Below are 21,367 nucleotides of genomic sequence, written 5' to 3'. Positions count from 1 at the left end.
CACCTCCCCTCAGGAAACCTCCAGTCTCAAGACTGAGAAGAATAATTCTATTAAGCCGAGAGTGTTTTTGCGAAAATTTAATGAAATAATGTCTGTCAAGCTCTTAGCAAGGTGTTTTCTTGGTTGACGGAACTAAATTGCTGTGTATCGTTGTCAGCAAGGTGGGGGGTGGGGGTGGGGGTGAGGGTGAGCTACTTCTCATTGAGTTCTAAGCAGTATTTGACTCGGATGGGAATGGAAACTCCAGTTTTTTATGTCATTATTTTTGGGAGGCTCATTTAGAGGGTTGGTTTGAAATGTACTTTAAGTTCAACATCACTTTAGGCCTTGACGTGTTCTACTTTAAGAATGGGTGTATTTGCTACAGACCTCACGGGTAGCCGCCATGAAGATTACCTACATGCCTGCTACCTGGTCTGATAGTCAAGATCAATAGATTGCAGTCTCAAACACTCCGTGCTTCCCAGCTGCCCCCAATGCACACGTCTCCCTCTAGCCTCTTTCTCTACCCTCCCTCTCCCCCACCAACCTTGATGCTTTCCAGAATACACCCTGGTTTCCTACCCAGCTCTTGCTTCCTGGGTTGGGGGGCAAGGGGAGGGAGGAGAGTAGGGTACTGTCTGCAGCTGGACCCCAGAGTCTAAAACTGTTTAGCCACAAGGAAGTCTTTCCAGGCAGGCTTTGGATAATGACTGGAGTGATGGCTTCTTTGTTGTAGAGAAGTCACCAGAATGAATTCATGTCTTTCCTGACACTGGCTGTTCTTTTTTTACAGGAAGCCCCTTCTTGCAGCAGGCAGCCTTTTTGCTGAGGACATTAGCCCACTGTTGCCAGCCAACAGCCCCAAAGTTTCCCCGGAGCCTAAAGCAGCTCGTGCGCCAGCGCCTAGGATCTGGACCAATGTGCGCGCCTTGTGCCTTGCCCACCCGGACGCCCTCCCCCGAGGAGCTTGCGACTGGCCAATGACAGCCTGGCCCTGATAGCTTGGCTTTCTCCCCTCCCTTGTTGCTGCTCCCTAGCCCACTCTGCCCCGCCCACCACTCTTCAGCTCCGCTTTGCCTCCCGCAGGGTTAGCTCCTGGAGCGCACGCACTGCCTGGGCTCAGCAAGCCGGCACCGGCCGCCAGCGCTCCCCGCTCGGGTCGCGGGTCAGCTGCTCCGGGCCTGAAGTGGCTTCTGAGCCTGGGGACCATAGGTCAGAGGGACTTCATCCCCGAAGAGAATCAGTGCAGAAGACAGAGCAAGGACGAGCCATGGACCCTGTGAGCCAGGTAGAACTGAACAGGACAGGCAGGGCGGCTGGCCTAGGGTTGGGGAACTCTGACACCCTGGACAGGTGTCCCCAGTCCTCCGCTCATACTTGTATTTTCTCTCCCTTGTCTCGTTCTTCCGTAGCTGGCCTCGGCGGGCACCTTTCGGGCATTGAAGGAACCCCTTGCCTTCCTGCGAGCCTTGGAGTTGGTGAGTAGCTGTGAGGCAGCGAGCTGCCAGTTAGAAAGAGGTCAAGTGGGGCGCTCTCTGCCGGGTTTGTTCACAGCCTGGGGTCCAGGCTCCTTCAGACCTGCCTGCTCCCGAAGTGCGGTTCTGGAGCTGCTGTGTGAGGTGGAGGTCACACTAGATTCCAGGGAAAGAGCGGATGCGTTTGTGCAGGAGGTTGAATCACCTCCCTTAGCAGCTTGCTAGCCAGCAGGGTCTGGTGGGAAAGCAGGGGAGGTGGGAGGGAGAAAGGGAAGCCTCCAGGGCGTTCTGGTCTCTTCCCTGGACCACTGTCAGCCTGAGACCAGGCAGCATAGGGACCCAGGATCAGATATGCAGAACTGGGAGGACTTGTCCAAACTGGAAAAGTTGGTCAGCACTCGGACAGCTTCTGATCTGTGCAGGGACACTCCACAGCTCAGGCACCCACTGCTCTGCTGGGAGCTCCAGCTAGAGCAGGGTGGTGGGGGGTTGGGGGGTGCCTCCAGGAATTAGACAGTATGTGGAGGAAGACTACAGTGGACTCCTCTGGTTTCCCCCAGAGGAATCCTTAATCAGCTTTCTCTAATGATTGGGCTGTGGTAACTTACACTGTTCCTCTGCTTTGTTTCTGCTGTAAACAGCCACCTCAAGAGTTCTGTGGTAATCTGTCAGCAGACGGGAGCAAGGCACGAGGCCTCATGGAGCATTGCCAATGCTCTTGGCTGGCATGATAGTTATCAGGAGTGAAGTCTGCGGGTCACACATTTCCTCTTGCTAGGAGCTCTGCTAGGCTAGAGAAGCCATCTGAACAGAAAGTTCAAAGCCCGTCATGTAGCATTAATCACAGGCGCTAACGCCGACCAGCTAGGAAATTATGTAAGAGCCTGTTCTGTGCTTCAGACTCGGAGACCAGGGCGTGTCTTCAACTACACAGATGTGATGCATGTTTACATGACAGGCTGGAGGTAATCACGTCTGTCCTGTGTATTGACCTAAATCACAATGCCTGATTGGAGCAGTTTAACCTCTTCAACAAAGTTCTTTAAGAAGGGTGGGGCTGCTGGCTTTCAGTTGGCTATTCTGATACTGTTTCCCTTTTTACTCTCTCTCTCTCTCTCTCTCTCTCTCTCTCTCTCTCTCTCTCTCTCTCTCTCTCTGTGTGTGTGTGTGTGTGTGTGTGTACACCAAGGCCATGGTGCATGTATGAAGGTCAGAAGACAACATATGGGAGTTGGTTCTCTTGTTCCACTTATATAGATTTCTGCGTTGGAATTTGGATTATGAGGTTTAGTAGCAAGTACACTTATCTGCTGAGTAACATTGTTTGTTTGTTTGTTTAGTTGGTTGATTGGTTTGGGTTTTTTTCCTTGTTGCCAAATCCAACAAGCCATGCTGTTCTCGCAGTTGGCGAACCTTTCGATTGTCTTCCATAACCTCCTCCTTGCGTTAATTTACTTAGCCATTCAACTAGTGCTTCTTGGGAAGGAGTCGCTTTTTTAAAAATCAAAACAGTACTTCTGTTGCCAACTTGTTTTCTCCCAAAGGTCAGAAACCTGACATCATTTTCTGATACAACCCGTGACTGTCTCACATCGTCTTCAAATCCCACTCATTCCTCAGCAAAAATTTTGACCCTCCACACAAGTCCTCGATAGATATGTTACAAAGCCTGGTCTGAGTGAGGTGGTTGAGATCGCAGCTTTCTGGACAGCCAATCAGAACCCTAGGAAGATGGGCTTTCACCAACCACACCATTGTTCTACACAAGCTCCTGTGGTGGGTAATGCTCGGACTCATCAATGCTGAAGAAGCCCCACGCTGGGGCACACTGTCTCCTCAGAGCTCAAAGGCACTGCTGTTCGCCTCAGTGAATATTTGCATTTCTCTTTCACATTCCAGGTCAAGGGAAGATGTTTAAAGGATAGCTCCTTAGTAAAGTGTGTCTCATACGCCTACCATTTCTTACCCCCAAAATGAATGACTCACTCCATTCTCTGGGCTTTCATTACTTTTTATTCATTTATTCATGAGAAGTATCACACTGTATTACATTGTACTAGAGGCTGTCTTTTCTGTAGACTGAGAAATAACAGTACTGGCCAGAGGAAGAGCAAGGACACACCTGTGTGAGTTCAGTGGCATGTGGAGCTTCTCTGGGACATATGCGTTGTATATACAGATGATGACAGTCATGGCGAGTGGAAGTAGAGTCTCCTCATACAGTTCATATTTGTTCTGCGTCTGTGCCTTTCACTGGTCCCATTGAGATCACTTGGTAAGCAGTGAGTGATCTGTAAAACTGTCTGTTGGTAATGAGAGTGCACCTAACATATCCCAGTTTCTCTGCCTCTGTAGAAGTTGACAAAGTGATAAAAAGTGGCTTTGAGCCTGAGCGTCTCCAATCTTTAAGCTATAATTCCTTTCAGCATTTACGACACAGCAATAAAAGTCCCTGTAAAGATATATGTTCCATAGTCCTTTTGGGTTGCTACAATAAATAAATCGCCTTAAATTGGACAGCTGTTACACCAGAGAGATTTCTTTCTTGTAGTTCTGAAGGCTGGAAGTTTCAACCAAAGGGTGACAGATTCTGTGTCTGGCAAGGGCTCACTTTCTGGTTCACAGATGGCACCATTTCTCTGTCCTCACCTGCCCTTTGTAAGGGTACTAATGCTTTTCATGAGGGCTCTGACCTTGTGAATGACTCATGTCCCAAATGTGCCACCATCTAACACTGCCATTTTGGGGATTAGGGTTTAGCATGCCAGTGTTGGAAGATACATACAGATCTAACCCACAATGGTATGTTCAAGGATATTTGTTACAGCATCATTTGCAGTGGGAAAAAATGGAAACAACTATTAAATCCATGCAGAAAAATGCTTAAAGGTGTAATTTGTGCACATGATTAAATATACTACCATTAAAAAACCATGAATTAACTTAATATTCATTACATGGAGGCCGATGCCTATAATCCTCATTGATACAATTATTAACTCTCAAAAAATGAATCTAGGCATAATGAATGCTATTCAACTGTACTTCAAGCAATACAGAGGCTGAGGCAGGGGGATGACCCTGGGATACACAGTGAGATCCTGCTTCAAAAGAATCCTTAAAAAGAGAAAAGGAAGAAAATAAGCTTTCCTTTCTTTTTAAAATATTTCTTAAAACTTTAAATGGAAGAACAATATTCATTCTGTTAATCAGTATGTAAATGATGTACTTCATCAGGTGTGCAGGGTAACTGCCGAACATAACATGCCCTTTATAGAAATACAGTGTGTGTGTGTGTGTGTGTGTGTGTGTGTGTGTATGCATGAGTGTGTGGTTTTTTTTATATGAGCATAGAGGGAAGCAAAACAATATATACAATTGAACTAATAAATAGTGAGTTTTTTTACAAAATGTAATTTGGTGGTCACTGATAGAGAATGGCTTAAGGGAAGTCATGAAAGTCACAATTGTAGATGTATCACTTGTCTACAGGTCTGCACGTTAGTGAGGTTTAATAACTCATGTTGTTGGATGGACCATTTGAACTGGTTCCCACCTGAAGCCATCCTTTACTTTTAAGTGATAGCCTCAGAGGGAAGATATACGTTATATGTTCTTTCCTTATGGAGAGCTTGCAGATGAAATACATTTAAAGTCTTAATAACATAGAAAAGCATGGCGGGAAAAGCCTCAACCACTTCCAGACATTTTTGGACAAAGCTTCTCCATCCTTGATCTCTATTGAATCAATTTAGCAGACTTTTATTCACTCTTCAAAACCAGAAATTTAAAACACAGACCTGGCTCTGGTTGTTTATTTCATTTATTACTTGGTGAGAAATTATGTCCTATAAATCTCTTAAGGCATTATTTGGAAGTGTTATAAAACATCTAATTTATCCTGTTTAACATATTTTTGAAAAACCATGAACAGACCACTGGTTCGTTCATTTTTGTACTTCAGTTCAAAAGTTCACTTTTGTACTTTCTTATTTTGTAACTTCAGTACTACAAGTAGGCCTCGCCCCCTTCCCTCCCTACCTCAACTTGCTATAAAACACATTATTTCTTTTCTCTGCTACTTATAAACTCTGGATTTGCACCTTGGTATTCGTGTGAGGTTGAAAGTGGGCTGAACATGTTTGTGTTGTTCAGGACACACTAATGCTTCAGGTGCTGACCCTGTTGGCACAGTACACAGAACTTTTGCTGGATGATGCTTGTGTGGTTTGACGAGTCCTCAAGTGCTGTGCTGCAGCTCCAGATTCCGCCCTTATGGAATCAACTTGTCCATGCCTTCTAAGCTTTGTTTTTTGATATCCATCTCTAATTATACTATAACATGTCTACTGTTCTGCATTTTTTTTTTCATTTTTCGAGACAGGATTTCTCTGTATAGCCTTGGCTGTCCTGGACTCACTTTGTAGACCAGGCTGGCCTCGAACTCACAGCGATCCGCCTGCCTCTGCCTCCCGAGTGCTGGGATTAAAGGCGTGCGCCACCACGCCCAGTCACATTTCTATTCTAACTTTCATTTCTGCCTTTCTATCTCCCTGATGAAGCCAGCCAATCCAGAAATGCATGTGGTCTGTTTAAATGGCTGCACTAGCATTTATATAATTTCTATTTCTGAACCTAAATTCAAAGCTATGTTCTCCAAGAGATAATCTCACCGCTCTCCACTATCTTGCTAGAGATAGCATGTTGCTGGTGACCACCAATTGATACCTATAGCAGAATGTAGCATAATGATGACCACACTGTCAAACCCCTAGTAACAGAAGCAACAGTCACATTTCTCTGTAAGCTCCATATGAAGCTATGTCTCAAGTGTCATGTTGGCTTTGTATGACATCACTTCACCTTGGGGCTCAGGGATCCTAACTAACCCATCAAGAACAAAGCCAGTAAGAATGCCAAAGGAAAGACTTCACCACCTCACTCCACTCTATGTTTCCTCAAATGCTACAGTCTTCTTCCTCCATTCAGCAAGCATTCATGTCACTTATCACAAAGTTTCAAAGACTATCTAAAAGCCAACACCGCCTTATTTTGTGTTATCTCTCCCACCAAGATATATATTTGAGAATTTTTCTGAAAATGCCAAGGAATGTCTGTTTTTAGAGCAAGTTCAAGAGATATCTATTGTCTTTTATAGTTGGTTTAATTTTCTGCTCATTATTGGTTAATCAAGCAAGTCTTAATTAAAATCTGTTTTCCAGATAAAATGTCTACAAAAGTCTTTGATTATGAAGTTAATAATATAATCATATTTTATTGTAATTATTTTGTTTTGCATGCATGAAGCAACTCTTTTCCCCCACTCCCACCTTGTAATATAAACAAGATGGAGAATCAGAGTCCTGAGTGGCAGTCTGCCATTAGGGTCTGATGTATTTAAATCTAAGTTAATGTGGATTTAATTATAACTTTCTCCCCTCTGACAAAATTGTGTTCAGTTGGAATATGAATGGGTACGTGCATGGTGCTCAGCAGTGTCCCAACATTCAGTGCATAATGCTTCTGTGAGCTTACTGTGGCAGCTGGCATGACGGCCCATCAGAACAGGGAAAAATAACAGAGGGACACTTTCTCTCAGGAGGACTCAAATTTCTCCCTGTCACAGGTGTAAAGTGAAAAGGGAAATAGTCATGTGTTGGTGTTTTAAAATTCTAGACCTGCAAGATACATGTGTGCAGGACCAGTACCTTTATTTCTGTAAGCTCGATGTCATTTCTGTTGCATTTCTGGATGTCCTCGTTAACTGCGTTAGCTTAGCCTTATTGTAAGACTGTGTTTCCTCACCTGAACATTGCCTGCTGCCCCGCAGTGTGAGGAATTTGAAAAGACGTCATGCACAAAAAGTCCCTGGACAGCCAAAGACGAGTGCTCCAGATGATGGCTCCAATGGCAGAAGGCTGTTGGGTGGAGGATCTGTGAGGGCTGAAGTGTGGGAGCTTGAGCTTTGTTCCCCACAGGGCTGAGCCCTTCTTTCTTAAACAACCTCCATGCTTTAGCCTCTGCCTCCGACTCCTCAGAAGTTACAAGAGTGAGTGAAGCTCAGACTGGGGAGATGGCTTAGCCAGTAAAGTGCTAGCCTTGCAAGCATGAGAACCTCAGTGTGGTCCCAAGAAGCCATGGCAAAAGCCAGGCATGGTGGCAGCTACTTATAATCCCAACACTGGGAGGTGGACACACAGGAAGATCCTTAAGTCAAATTAGGGAGAGACTATGCAGATGAGTGAATAAATGAATGAACATGAATGATGCTTAACAAACAAATCCACAAGGCTATCCTCTGATTCACACATACACACACACACACACACACACACACATCATGCGTTGACATGTGCACATATACACCCACATAATGTAGAGACACACAGAAGATATTGTTGAATCTAATTTCTCGCCTAAAGCAAACATGCACCCTTTCCAAATCTGATTTCTGGCTCTGTGCATGTTTCACATTTCTTGGACGTGTATAACTCCCAGTGATGGTTCCTTGCGGATCAGGTGGCTTTCAAACAGGCCAGTTCCTCTATTCGGAACATGCTCCATTTCCTTTCTTACCCAACCCCTACTGGCTTGTGAATCACTTTTCATTTAGGGGTCAGCATGGGACAGGAGATGTTGCTGGTTAAGGTTGAACTCTTGATGGAGTCTGGAGAATACCCCATAGTGATGTATTTACATTCTAGCCAAACTAGAAGCTTGTCTTATTCATCTGCTCATTATAAGGATTTAGTGCAGCTCTTTATAGAAAGACTCCAAGACTCCAAGAACATCTGCTAATCCTTCTATGGCTCCCAGGTCCTGGGGTTTACTCAATATTAAGTGGGAGAAGTGAGGGAAAGATGGAAGTGAGAAACAGAGTGGAGGATGAAGAGGTGGATTCTAGAGAACACAGTCCCTTCCTGTAATCTGTTGTGAAGAAGAATTGTAAGGACCATGGAAGGACATGTTAAGCTGTTGGTCTTAGTTGTGAAAGAGAATAAACTCACATAAACCAAGTGAAACGCAAGAGAAAGGGATATTACAGACATTCTCACATTCAGCAGCAGAAAAGAGCAGAAGGTAAGGACTGAATCAGGCCCAGCCTTCATACCCCCATGCTAAGTGCTCCAAGCAGCAAGAGTCCTTAGCAAGGTGGCTGCCGTTCCAGCGTTTTAGACACTCTCACCACTCTCCTGCCTGCCTTCTCAGCATGTTCTCTCTAGGTGTATCACTCAGTCTACCCAGGATTCTCATCTGACATCCAAAAAGAAGGAATTTGATTGCCCCTGCTGATCATTTTTTTTTTTTTAGTTTAAGCCAACTATCAACCCTAGGCCATATCATAAGCCAATAAGCTAGTGAAGGGATTCATTGCCCACAGGTCAAATGTCCACTGTTGTTCTGTCACTTGTGGCCTGATTTTTGAGGGTCATGAGAGTCAATCTCTTCTCCTTTAGACTGGCCTTTAATGAATCAGTAGGAGGGACAATCTTTAACGTTAAGGGCATGTCAGGTCCAATAGATGAATGCACAATGGAAATGTGGTGTGTGTGTGTGTGTGTGTGTGTGTGTGTGTGTGTGTGTGTGTGTGTGTGGTATGTGGTTTCTCTGTGTGTAGTTTGTATGTATGTGCTGTGTGTGATGTGGCTTGGTAGAAAACAAAATCTGTAGAAACATCATTGGCTTGCTTCACGTGACAAATGTTGTCTCTTTCATGAAGGGGAACCAGGATTCATTGATATGTACAATCCACCTGATATTTGAAGGAATGTGGATTTGGAATCAGCCAGGTGCTATATATTATATTATATTATATTATATTATATTATATTATATTATAATGTTATATATGTGTCATGTTTCACTTCATTTGTTCCAACTATGGAACCTCACTGGTCCATTAGCATCAAATAGATATCATAATTGTCACATCTTTTGCTTGCTTGTAAGGGTTAAATTTTAGCAGAGCCTCCATCAATGTCTGGTGTGTACCACAGCTCTGACCTGTAACTGGAAAAGACCTTGTTAATGATGATGCTACATCCAATTGCAGCGAATTTTCTCTAGGCTTCTAGCTCTGTATAAACACAGGTTCCTCCATGCTGTACTGTTACATCAGTGATGCTTTGTGTGTGTGTGTTGGTTTCTATTGTCCTCCCACTGGAAAAAGGTGTACAGTGGTGTGACCATAAACCACACACAAACAGCACTAATTATAATATGTAGGTACCAGCAAATTTCCTATTGCTGCAAATGAATCATATGATTTCTTATTACATTCAGAGGACTAATTAGTAACCTTGTTTATAAATGGAGTGATCAAATCATTTTCCTAAAGTCAGACAACTAGTAAGTCATCTAACCAGACATGATGCCAACTCCATGTCCTGGATAGTGTTCCTGAGCTTTCTCCATTAATGGAGACTCCTCACAGGTGTCTAGGGTAGCTGTGATTTCCCCACTGGAAGCAATAAGAGAAAAGACACAAGTCTCTATCTATCTGTATCTATCATCTACCAATAAAAAAACAAGACTTTAAGAAGTTTAAATTTTCTTCTCATTCTTAGTTCAATTCCTTTTCTACTATCAAATGCAACCAGAAAATAAAACACAATTTCAAGCTAAGTGCCCCCAAAATAGCTTCCTGGGGAGTTTCTTACTGCCCAAAAAGATTCCTGTTTCTTCAGAAAATTTTATTTACCTTGTATCTCTTATGGAATATTCATTCACTAGTCCACTCGCTAAGGAAATTTAAATTAAGAAATCTGTTGTGGACATATGCCCAGGAAGACATCTGGGGAAGTCAGGAAATATCTAAATACTTAGAAAGATTATAAACACTTAAATGCCTTTGGCTGTTTGGGAAATTACTTAAGCCAAATGAGTTCCATCATTGATGATGAAGAATGAGTGGATTTTGTCTGTTTCTTGTGTGGGAGAAGCAAGATTCCCTAGGCTTGTGTTTTAGAGGACGTGTGTGCCAAATATGAAGACATTCCTCTGTGGTGTCAACAGGAAGCACTCACCTGTCCATCTGGTCTACTGTAGACTGTTGGCTCTGCTTTGGTACAGTGACTTCACCTGATGGTTTTGCATGTACCTGATAGACAGATTGCTGACATGCTGGAATCCTTCCTGAAGCTGGGGGCCAGAGTTAAAAAGGGGAAAGGCTTAGAGTGATTCTAGAGAACTGGCAGATACTGGCCCATGATCAGAGTGAAACTTAGAGATCTTGAGAGATGTTGCATCTGGGAACGGAGGTGGCTAGTTAAGAAGAGACTATAGCCTGATACAGAATGTGCTCAGAGAAGCCAGGGTTGGTGGCGCATGTCTGTAATCCCAGCACTCAGGGAGGCAGAGGCAGGCAATCTCTGTGAGTTTGAGGCCAGCCTGGACTACAAAGTGTGAGGTCAGGACAGCTAAGGCTACACAGAGAAGCCCTGCCTCTAAAAGCAAACAAACAAAAATCCCAAAAGTGAACCAAAAATAAAAAGAAGAAGGAAGAAAGAAAGAAAGAGAGAGAGAGAGAGAGAGAGAAAAAAAAGAGTGCTGAAAGGCCGAGTGTAGTGGCACATGCATTTAGTTCCAGACCACAGAAGAAGGCAGAGACAGGCAGATCTCTGTGAGGTAGAAGCCAGCCTGGTCTATATAGAGAGCTTTAGGCCAGCTAGGAATACATAGTGAGACGTTGAATCAAAATAGAAGATAAAATATGCTAAATTTCGAACCACACAAGTTTGAGCTCAACCACCAACCTTGGATATGTTCATGGGCAAATCAACTTCACTGAGCCTCAAGTTTCTTACGGATTTTCACCTACATCAAAGACGTATTTTAAATTTTTGACAAATAGCTAAGAATTCTTGAGCAAACTCCTTTATCAATTTGTCAGCTCTAAAACGGGATGGGCATTTAGGATGCAAACATGTGAACTAAAAATATGAAAACTCCCATTCAAAGGCTCAGTAATGATGACGGTCCGTAAGCTGGAATTTAAACTTGGTCTAGAGATAGTGTTCGGTGCTGATGCCCTTGTCTAGAATGAATGGAGTCTTCAGCCTTACAAAACATCAAAGCAAAGGCTGAGGTAAGGCATCTGAGAATCCTTCCTACAGAAATGCTCTACTAACTGCCTTTAGTGTACATCTGCTACCACAGTTCTGTAAGGAAATGGGGAAGGTGTGTTTTCATCTATCATAGATAATAAATGAGGTTTATGCTAGAACTTTCACTGTTAGGCCTTTCAATTGCATTTATGAAACAATTGAAAGAAAACCAAAATTATTTATGAGATCACTAACATCACTCAGGAGTTTATATTTTATTTTTAATTATATTTATTTTTATTATTATTTACATCTTATTATATTTGAAAGTATATGTGTAGTCTGGTGAGATAGGCCCATGGCTAACAGTGTTTATTGTCCAACTCTGAGGACCTAAGCTTGGAGCCTAGCACCCAAGTAACAAGCCAGGTATGATATTGTCCATACCTGGAGCCACAGCATTGTGCCTGGGAGTGAAGAGAGAAATCTCTGGGCATTGCCTATGCCAGCTTTGACAAATAAAATGCAAGCACCAATCTACTGGTAGGTTTTGCAGCACAGCATGTATGAGAGAGGCAGGAGGTCATGAAGAGTTAGTTGGCTGGTGATCTCACTTGGTCACTCACCAGCTGTATTACTGAACAAATGTACTTTAGGAGACTACTATAAGACATAAATGAAGATAGGCTAGGCCAAATGGGGTGTGTTCATTAAGAGACTGTCTCAAAAGAACAACTCAAAGTAATAGAAGAAGGCTCCCGGTGCCCTCCTGTGGCCTCTGCACAGGAGCACCAACATAAACGTGTACACTCATGCACACACACACAGAGAGAGAGAGAGAGAGAGAGAGAGAGAGAGAGAGAGAGAGAGAGAGAGAGAGAGAGAGAGAGAGAGAGATGCAACATTGATTTTTAAAAAGACAAACAGGGTAACTATGCCTCTACTGGGAACCACAGGCTAAAAAATTAAAATCTCAAAGCCATGAGGGGAGAATGGAGGAAAGTGGAGGGAAGAGGAGAAGGAGGACTGGGAGGAGAAGCTGTGATTGAGATGTAAAGTAGGAGAGAATCTACTACTGTTCTGTTGCTAACTAGATGTGGTATTAAACCAACTCCTAAGGATGTTTCATTGTACTCATGGATCAATGCATCTCTCAATCGTCATCTGGGAGAAGCTTCTACTTAATGTAGGTTAACTTAGAGACTCGGAGCTGATGCAGAGAATAAGAAACTGCAGAATGCTTAGATCTAAGAGGAAAGTACATATTGCAGCCTTCCTCTCAAGGCTCAGAAGTCCTTGCAGAAGATGGGGAGGAACCAGTGTAAAAGCCAGAGGCAGTGGATGGCTACAAGGAAGCAGTTGTGCATATGGCCTTTGCAGTGGTTATGGCAGCTTAGGCAGGACCTGTGCAAACCCAAACCAGGCAAAACCCAGGCATGTAAAGAGAGGTGGGGCATACAATGCCACTACTATCCCTGGGGTGATTGACAATTATTAGCTGCCATGGGAAAAAAAAGGATCAAGTTTCTCTAAGGTTATAGCCCCCCTCCCCATCTAGACCATGTTTCCATGGGATACCACACATCCAAGAATATTTGGGCATCACAAACTGGGCTTGAAGGGTTTTTTTTTTTAAAGACAGAAGGTTCGGTAAGGTGAGGGGAAGTGGACCCGGGAAGAACTGGGAGTAAATAGGATCAAAATATGTGTACAAACTCTCAAGGATAAGAAACATACGGAAGATGACAAAGTGGTATGTGTAAAACTGACAGCAGCATTCAACTTTAAATAACTTGGCAGAAAGCAACATGTTTAGCAACACCAGTAGATAGATTTGAAGAGAAAATGTTGTTCTTTGCTTCTCTCACCTTGAAGCACGCACTGTTTGGCCCAGCCTATCTTCATTCAGTGGCCTTCTAAAGTGCATTTGTTCAGCAACACAGCTGGTAAGTGAGCATGAAGGATCACAGGCCGACTCTACATGGCCTCCTGCCTCTCCCGTACACGCAATGCTGCCACACTGACTAGATCGGTGCTTACACTGGAGAGTTACATTGGTGGTGGTGGGAGCTTGTTTTGCCCAAGGTAACTAGAACTATTTTATACCCTCATAATATGCCTATTAGTTAAAATCACAAAATAAAGCAAAACCCAGTAAGTAAATCTTACCCAGTGTTCTGATGAGAGCTACCTGAGCTAATATTTTGAAAATACACTTTAAGATATGTTTGTGTACACAAACACATTTTCCATCTGACATGATATGCTAATTTTCCAGGCCTGTACACATATAATTATGTACACATGAGGATGTTTTAGTCAATGACAGTTACTAAGACAGAAGACAATGTAGCTGCCATAGTCTGTAGAGCAAACCATTCTGTGAAGCCCAGTGATAAAATTGCCCAAGGATGCGTTTCTCAACACCTGTCTCAGACCTTAAGTGATGGCTGATTGAATCACGAACAACCAACATTTATTGTCTCAAATTTCCGAAGGCCAAAGCTTTGAGATTTAGGAAAGGCTAAATCATTTCACATGAATAAGGAAGAATCTGATCTTTAGTCTCCCCCAAAACCCAGTGCTTTAGTGACGGTCTTTAGTGTTCCTTAACTTATGGATCATTCATCCCTCCAGTATACATCTTCTATGACACTGAATGTGTATATGTGTGTGTATGTGCATATGTATGCATGCACACACACACACACACACACACACACACACACACACACACACACACACACACAAATACCCCTTTTAAAAGCATGGAATCCCAGGATTCCAATTTTCATTTTAAGATTTTTTTTTTAATTGAACAAGTTGCCCTCCAATATTATGGTTTTGGAGAGATCATTTCCAGTTGCACGTTTTTCTATATGATACAAAGTCTAGTTGAATAACTACTTCTTTAATCTTGCACTGAGGTTGCACTTTTTTTTTTCACAAAGATTGCATTCTGGCTTTAATTTGGAAACACATCAATAAACAGAATTGATTTGGGAAGCAGCAGCCTCAGCTGCCCAACGCAGGCAGTTGTTCACATGAACTTTTACGTAAGCTGCTGCTTTCCATTTTCTAGGTCATGTTATGATTCCGCTGTTGGAAGCTATGTAGATCTCTGTGCCCTGGCTTGGACAGAGACGTTAATTATCTTCCTTTATTTGAAACACAGACAGATATATGGATGGTTTTGAGACCATCAAAGAGGTTACTGTTGTCACAAATCTTTCAGAACAGAAACAGCTTCATAATATAAATTGACTACTCTAGTTGTTTATGTTTGTTTCTATTGCACATTAAGTCTACTTACTCCGATGGTGTCTTCTTTTACATTCAGTGAGACTCTAAGCATCAGCCCCTAGTCAGGGCCTCTCTGAAGTTGTACCCATACATATGACTGGCAGAGTGAGATGTGCACAAGTGTATGAAAGAGAATGTGGGGGTGGCTGAAGGTACTCAGAGCATTAGTGGTTCTCTTTGCGGGAAGAAGGGATAAAAAGAGCATTGTTGTACCATCAGGGGGAGGTGAGGCATACACGGCCTTTAATTATAGAAAAACTATCAATAAAGTAAACAATATAAAATATGACAAAAATTATCAGCTTCCTGGTGCCAGGAGCCTTTTCTCAGACCATATTCCTGAGCACGCTTGCTACAGTCCATTCTGCCTCCTCCTCACACACTGCTGTTTTTGGACACTGAATTAGATACTTTTCTGTTGCTGTGATAAAAGAACATGAAAAAATTAACGTACAGAAGGGGTGCAATTTGGCATATAGTTCCAGAGGAATGAATGCCCATCACAGTGGGGAGGCATTGCCTCAAGTGGCAGGCATGGAGTGGGAAGTCAAGGTGCTTGCATCCTCACCTGCAAGCATAAAGCAGAGAGATTCTAAGTAGTGTGAGGCTTTTTTAGCTCTCACAGCCTGCCCCCAGTAATGTATTTTCTCTAGCAAGGCTGCACCTCCTGAACTTCTTCAAATAGAACCAAGAAATGGGGGTCAAGTATTAAAATACTGGAGCCTGTGAGGGGCATTCTCATTTAAACTTCCCCGGCCACCTTGGTCTCTTGCGAATTTAGGAAAGAGTTGTTGCCACTTATTCTGTGTTCACTGTGCTGTTTTCTACATGTTGGGCCATCTAATTTAAACAGCTGCACTAAAATGGCTCAACCTACATGACAGTCAGGGAGAGCTTGTATAAAGAACAAAGATGTGTGCTTGAAGGTGGTAGAGCACTGCAGCGGGAAAGCGTGTGCTACGGTCTGTTTGAGCACCGCGAGGAGGTTGGGACAAGAGGAAGTTACTGAAGGCAGAACGAAGAGGATTTCAACAGATAATTTGAAATAGTCATCATGAGTATATGGTCTAATCACAAATCTAGCGCTACTCCCAGGGAGAGAATGGAGAACTGTCTTTGCGGAAGTGCTTGTGGAAGGTTGTGATGGCTTTTGTGCAAGCTGAGGTTCTGGTAGTAGTGTGCTTGTGGTGGTTACAAATAGGCACACATGAGAACCCTTCTGTCCCACTTTCAGCTTTATATACATGTTTGTTGAGATCCATACAAGTGACTGCCACTTTCACAAATGTATGTATCCTCATTTTCTTTCTCTTTAGGAAAAAAATGAGGCTTAGAAAAATGAACAACAGTCCAGTGTGCTCAAGTGATAAGAGGAGCACCGACCTTTGACCCTAGGTTTGCTTGGCAGCAAAAAATTTTTGTCCTCCCCTGGAGATCCAATCCCTATATAAAGAGCTAATATCCCTGAGGAAAACATGGACAAGATGATGGATTGTCAGAACCTACCCAGTGTTCGTCTCAGGTGATCAGTGATCTGTTAGCAGGCAAAGCACGTTCTTCGTTATCTTTCAACTCCAAAGAAAGTAATATTCTTTTGAGTTGTGATCTCATGTGGACCTGGCTGACCTGAAAAACTTGAGGCTAGTCTTGAACTTGTGATGTTCCTGTTTCCCATCTTTCACCTGTTGAGATTACACCTATGCGACATTACACTTGGCTCTGAGTTCACTTTTAGAAAGTTTTGTCTTCTTAGAATGAAAAAATGAAAGGATAGCGTTTTATTTTAATTGAAAGTATCTTATTTGTAGAAAATAGAGCCACAGTTGCTGAGGCAAATGCTAGAAAACATTTAGAAAAACAAGAGGATTAGGTATTTCCCATCTTTGTTTTGTTTTCTTTTGTTTCTGTGATAGAAAAATTATTGAAAGAGAAAGTTACCAGAAGAAAAGACACATTTAAACATTTCTCTTTTTCCTAAAGAAAATTAATTTATCATCGTATGTCACTACTCTAGGGGCCATGCTGTCTGGGAACTGATGAATGAGATGGAATAAACTCTCATGCAATAAGGAACTTTATTTAGAACACTGGACATTTACACTTTGAAGGTTAAGAATTGTTATATGAGTAAAGTTCACATGAGTTCAGGCTGTAAAGGCTCTAAATAACAATAGCAAATGGCAATGGTTAATCTGAAGCAAACCCACTCCTCTCGGGCTACCTAGGCGGGGCATGAAAGCACACTCCAAGAGCAATCCTGAAGAAACTGAGGTCACAGACTCTTGCTGTTTGCTCCTCATAAGCACTCAGAATTCTCCTCACAGAACTCCTTTCCTGGACTTCTTCTGACAATCATAAACTATCCTATCAAAAATGAAAAGTGTTCAGTAGTCAATTCTCTTAAACAATTCCAGGAGAAATTATATCATCTCTACTGTAATTGATCATTCCAAACCTTCTGGATAATGCCAAGAGAGCTATCAGTTCAGCTTTTGAAACTAATATAACTCTAAAAACAAATCAAGCAAAGATATTAAATTAGAATTTAATATTGCTAATAATTTATAAATAAAAGCAAACACGTAAGCATATCAAATGTTGCATCATATAAAACTTTAATGTTAATCTCATCAGGCAGGAATAAGACCACTACAACAATTTTTGAGCCAAATTTGAAGCAAGCTTTACTAAATATGGGCCAAGACAGTGGACACTCCTAGGTCCATACCTGAGATTCCTAGCGTATGGCACTGAATTACATTAGTCAGGGACTTATAAAGGCAAAAGCCACAAGGCTACCTACTTCTGCCTTTGTCCAACCTGGGGCAAGCATACATCCTGACATATTTCCTACCTACATACCTCCTGCCTATGTGTAATCAAGCATGTACCCTGGGGGCAGGCAAGCTTGTTTATAGAAATTAAACACACATCTTGTTATCTTACATGAACAGCCATCAGCATTCCAGGAAGTTATCTGTCCCTGGGAAACTGAGGCTTACAGGTTAAGGGCATTTTTGTTTCATAGACCTCTTAAGCACAGTAATTTCAACATAATATGTAACCATCACATTCCCTCTTTGAGTTATATCCTGAGTCAAAGCCTTGAGTCTGTCATGGATACTTCTTCATTTTGGGATTTAATAAGCATCAGCTTAATGGCACTCACACAGTAATTTGAGTATCTAGTTAAGTCACTAATGATATAAGATCCAATAGTAGTTAGTAGAAACAGAAGGACTATAGGCCATGTGATGGTTGACATCAGAATTACTCTCTATGAAGAACCTGAAACTGAGAATGAGAACCAGTCATTTATTTTATCTGGAGTTGTTTTGTTTGTTTGTTTTTTCTATTCTCTCTAATTATTACTGAAAGGTTTTTCATAGAAACAACATTTTCTCACACAATACTCTCCTTGCTCCCCATAAAGATGGTTGAATGCCCTTTCATATTGTGGAACTACTTCAGCTAGTGAATCTACTTGTTGATAGATCTTGATTTATTTGGTTATAACAGGCACCTTTTTGATAAAGAGCTTAGTGGCCGCCTTGAGTCTTGGTATGCCAATAGGCACTATTGGTAGCCATTTTGTTGCCTTTGCCGTGAATTTCCTTTAGCCCTAACATTCCCGCCTTTTGTTGATGATAAGGAGTAACAGACTCTTTTGTGTAACTACTTCCTGCTGAAATTAGGACATCATTGTTAGGACCCAGGAAGTCTAGAGTGCTAGTCAAAGGCCAGGAGGGGATTCAGGCAATGAGGCATTTATCAGAAGCATCTGGTGTGCGGACACAGCTGAAGAGACAGGGAGCAATCACTGTTGGCTGGAATGGTTCACACCAGCTTTCAGCAAGTCCAGGGCTTGTAGCCGTTTGGAGCAGTTTGTAGTCCGCAGCTGATTCCTGGATGCTGTCTGTCAGCTGAGTGTACATCTGATGGGACAGATATAGACTAGGGACAGAAGTTAGCATTAAGAAACCTTAAGTAAAATCTTAACACTTCGAGAGTCCCTCTCAGGAACAGGCAATAGACAGAGAACCTTAGGCCGTTGGTTGACGTGACAGGAGTACTTATCCAGAGTCTATTTGGCCCAGTGACAGGTAGATTCAAGTTGTGGCTCCCTGAGCTACTTGAACTTTTACTTTATAAAAAGAGATAAAGTTTTAGATATATTGACAGTATTGCTGTTTGTAATCCACTGAGGTCTGTTGTAGAAACAGCAGAAACCAGGTTTCTATAAAATGGCTGAGGTAGGCTCACACCATTGAGTGATGGCAAAAGATTTAGGTTAAAATTCCAAAAGGCTGGAAATATAGATAGATAGAGATATTTTTAGCTAGACGAGAAACACCGTTAGGTCTATACTAAGAAGACAACAACATGAAATGTAAAATCTCGAGTTTATGGCTGATAATAATATTCAGAGCTTACCAGAACTCCACTGGTCAGTGTTAAAACTCTGAACTTTTGAAGTCTTAGCATAACAGTAACATAGAGAGGGAAAGAAGTCCGAAACATTTTCCATCTCCTTAAATCATTTTCTTAAGCATTTACAACCTATATTTCCAGGCCATAAAACATTTTCTTAGACCCTCACAACTTAAGCTTGAAACCTTTTCTTTCTATGCAATCACTTACTGTGAGACACAGGCGGTTGATCACTGAAAGCAGTGATTGCAAAGCAAGTTCCTTTAAACAAGGAAATAGTAAAACATTATATCTGAAACCTGTTTATGCTTTATTATGAGGCCTCTTAGCAAAGCAGTCCAGTCTACCTCTCTCAGCAGGAGACCAAGTAGCTCTAGCAAAAGCAAGGGGATCTTTACATATGAAATGAACTAACAAGGTAGATGTGGCCTTGGGAAAGGAGCGGTTTGCTTGCCACTGGAAAACTGATAAAGCTACAGTTAGCCATGATACCATCAGAGACCAGAGGAGGATAAATTATAGCAGAAAGAATAAGTCAATGGCCTCTATATTGGCTAACATGACAGAGACTTACCAGCTATCTGGATGATTACGCTAGCAGGCTCCTGTGGTCTTGTTGGCTTCGTTTGTGGAAAGGGGTCACATAGAAGAGTGTTATATCTGCAGGGGTTTTTTTTTCTTTTTCTTTTTCTTTTTTGTTTTGTTTTGTTTTAAATTTTTTTATTGAAAAATAAAATCATTCATATTACATTTCAATCGCTATCCCATCCCATGCATCCTCCCATTCCTCCCTCCTTCCCACTTTCACCCCATTCCCCTTCCCTATGATTGTGCTGCACAGTACAGCATAGGCCTTTGGCTGCCAAACCCAGAAGGTCTGAGAGATTTTTCTGCAAGTGAAGAACATAGTAGAACTGGCCTACCTTGACTTAAGCCAGGTAGGGCAGTCAACCCAACAGCACGCACAGTTTGTGCAGGAGCCTGGCAGGAGGTGAGGCACGGGACAGTTTTGCCAAGTGGTTATGGTAACCACAATCCATGTCTGTGCCCCGTCTGTCTTCCTTGGAGACCTTGGTGTTTCCACTAGGATCTGGCATTTTTTTTTCCTGTCAGAGGAAGCTTTTCCATTAAAGATCTAAAATGAGATATTCAGCAGATCTCTGAAAAGTTTTTGAGAACTATCTATTTTAAGCAGACTTGTTAGTTACTTGCTTTAGGCTTTCCTTGAAAACACATACAGCAAGCTAAGTAAGGCTTTTTCTGTAATTAATTACATTAGTACTTAGCATGACTACAATTATAGTTCTAAACTTGGACATTTATAAGGAAACTAACCTTTAACTTAATCATCGATATAAATTTTCAATAAATTAGTAACTTTTATAAGATTAGGATTTGTAAAATTATCCATTAGGTTTAGACTTAAAAAGAATGTTTTTAATTGAAGCTCTCTCATTATCAAAGTAAAACTTTAAATCATAAATACAGTCCATAGGGAGACTGGCAACTTTACTTTCCTGGTCCTTTCATAATGCACATTACAGAGTATCACAGTTTCTTGTATGACACACTTTATCAAAATAGGCAAAGCTTAACAAAGTTAGCAAAGATGAGGGGGCTAGGCATACATTCTTAAGTTAGCCTCTGTTAGCCTGGATAGACCTTAGGTAAGGAGAGACGTTCTATAGGCTCTTTGCCAGATCACTTATGTCATTGTCTCGCTGTATCATATGATAGGACTATCCTAGTTTCTGGTGTTTAGTGTTTAGTACTCCTACCTGCTGTGGCCCTAATGATTTAGTTTTTTTGTTTATTTATTTTTAAATCTCTAAAAATTAAAAACAAAAGTTTAAAAATCTCTCAACTGTGGACTCCTATCATATCAAGAAAGTAAAGTACTCATAAAAACAAACAAACAAAAAACCAACCAAGCAACCAAACAAAGGAAAACTTTAAGGGGGAATAAACAGGGTAGAACCACAATGTAGACAAGGAAAACCAAACTCAACAGTGCAAGTGACTCAATCCTTAATATCTGGGATACACTCAAGATCCTCTGGGTTCCCGCAAGGGGCGGGGTTTCCTCTCCAGCTCCACCCACAGCAGTACATATAACCTATCTTTTAGACT

At 42.0% G+C, this 21,367-nt stretch overlaps 1 protein-coding gene across 1 annotated transcript in view; it reads left to right on the top strand.

The window, feature by feature from the left end:
- The first annotated feature begins 1,036 nt into the window (after nucleotides 1-1,036).
- Nucleotides 1,037-21,367, top strand: part of SYNPR (synaptoporin) — a 306,233-nt gene continuing 285,902 nt past the window's right edge. The window contains exons 1-2 of the mRNA XM_084797148.1: nucleotides 1,037-1,270; nucleotides 1,395-1,460. Coding sequence (XP_084653274.1) covers nucleotides 1,253-1,270; nucleotides 1,395-1,460 — 84 coding nt within the window. The 5' untranslated portion in view covers nucleotides 1,037-1,252. The remainder of the gene's footprint in view (nucleotides 1,271-1,394; nucleotides 1,461-21,367) is intronic.

This window comes from Acomys minous, assembly GCF_964271855.1.
Source record: "Acomys minous genome assembly, chromosome: 9".
NCBI classification, from domain to species: domain Eukaryota; kingdom Metazoa; phylum Chordata; class Mammalia; order Rodentia; family Muridae; genus Acomys; species Acomys minous.
This window is presented reverse-complemented; position numbering and strand designations above follow the sequence as displayed.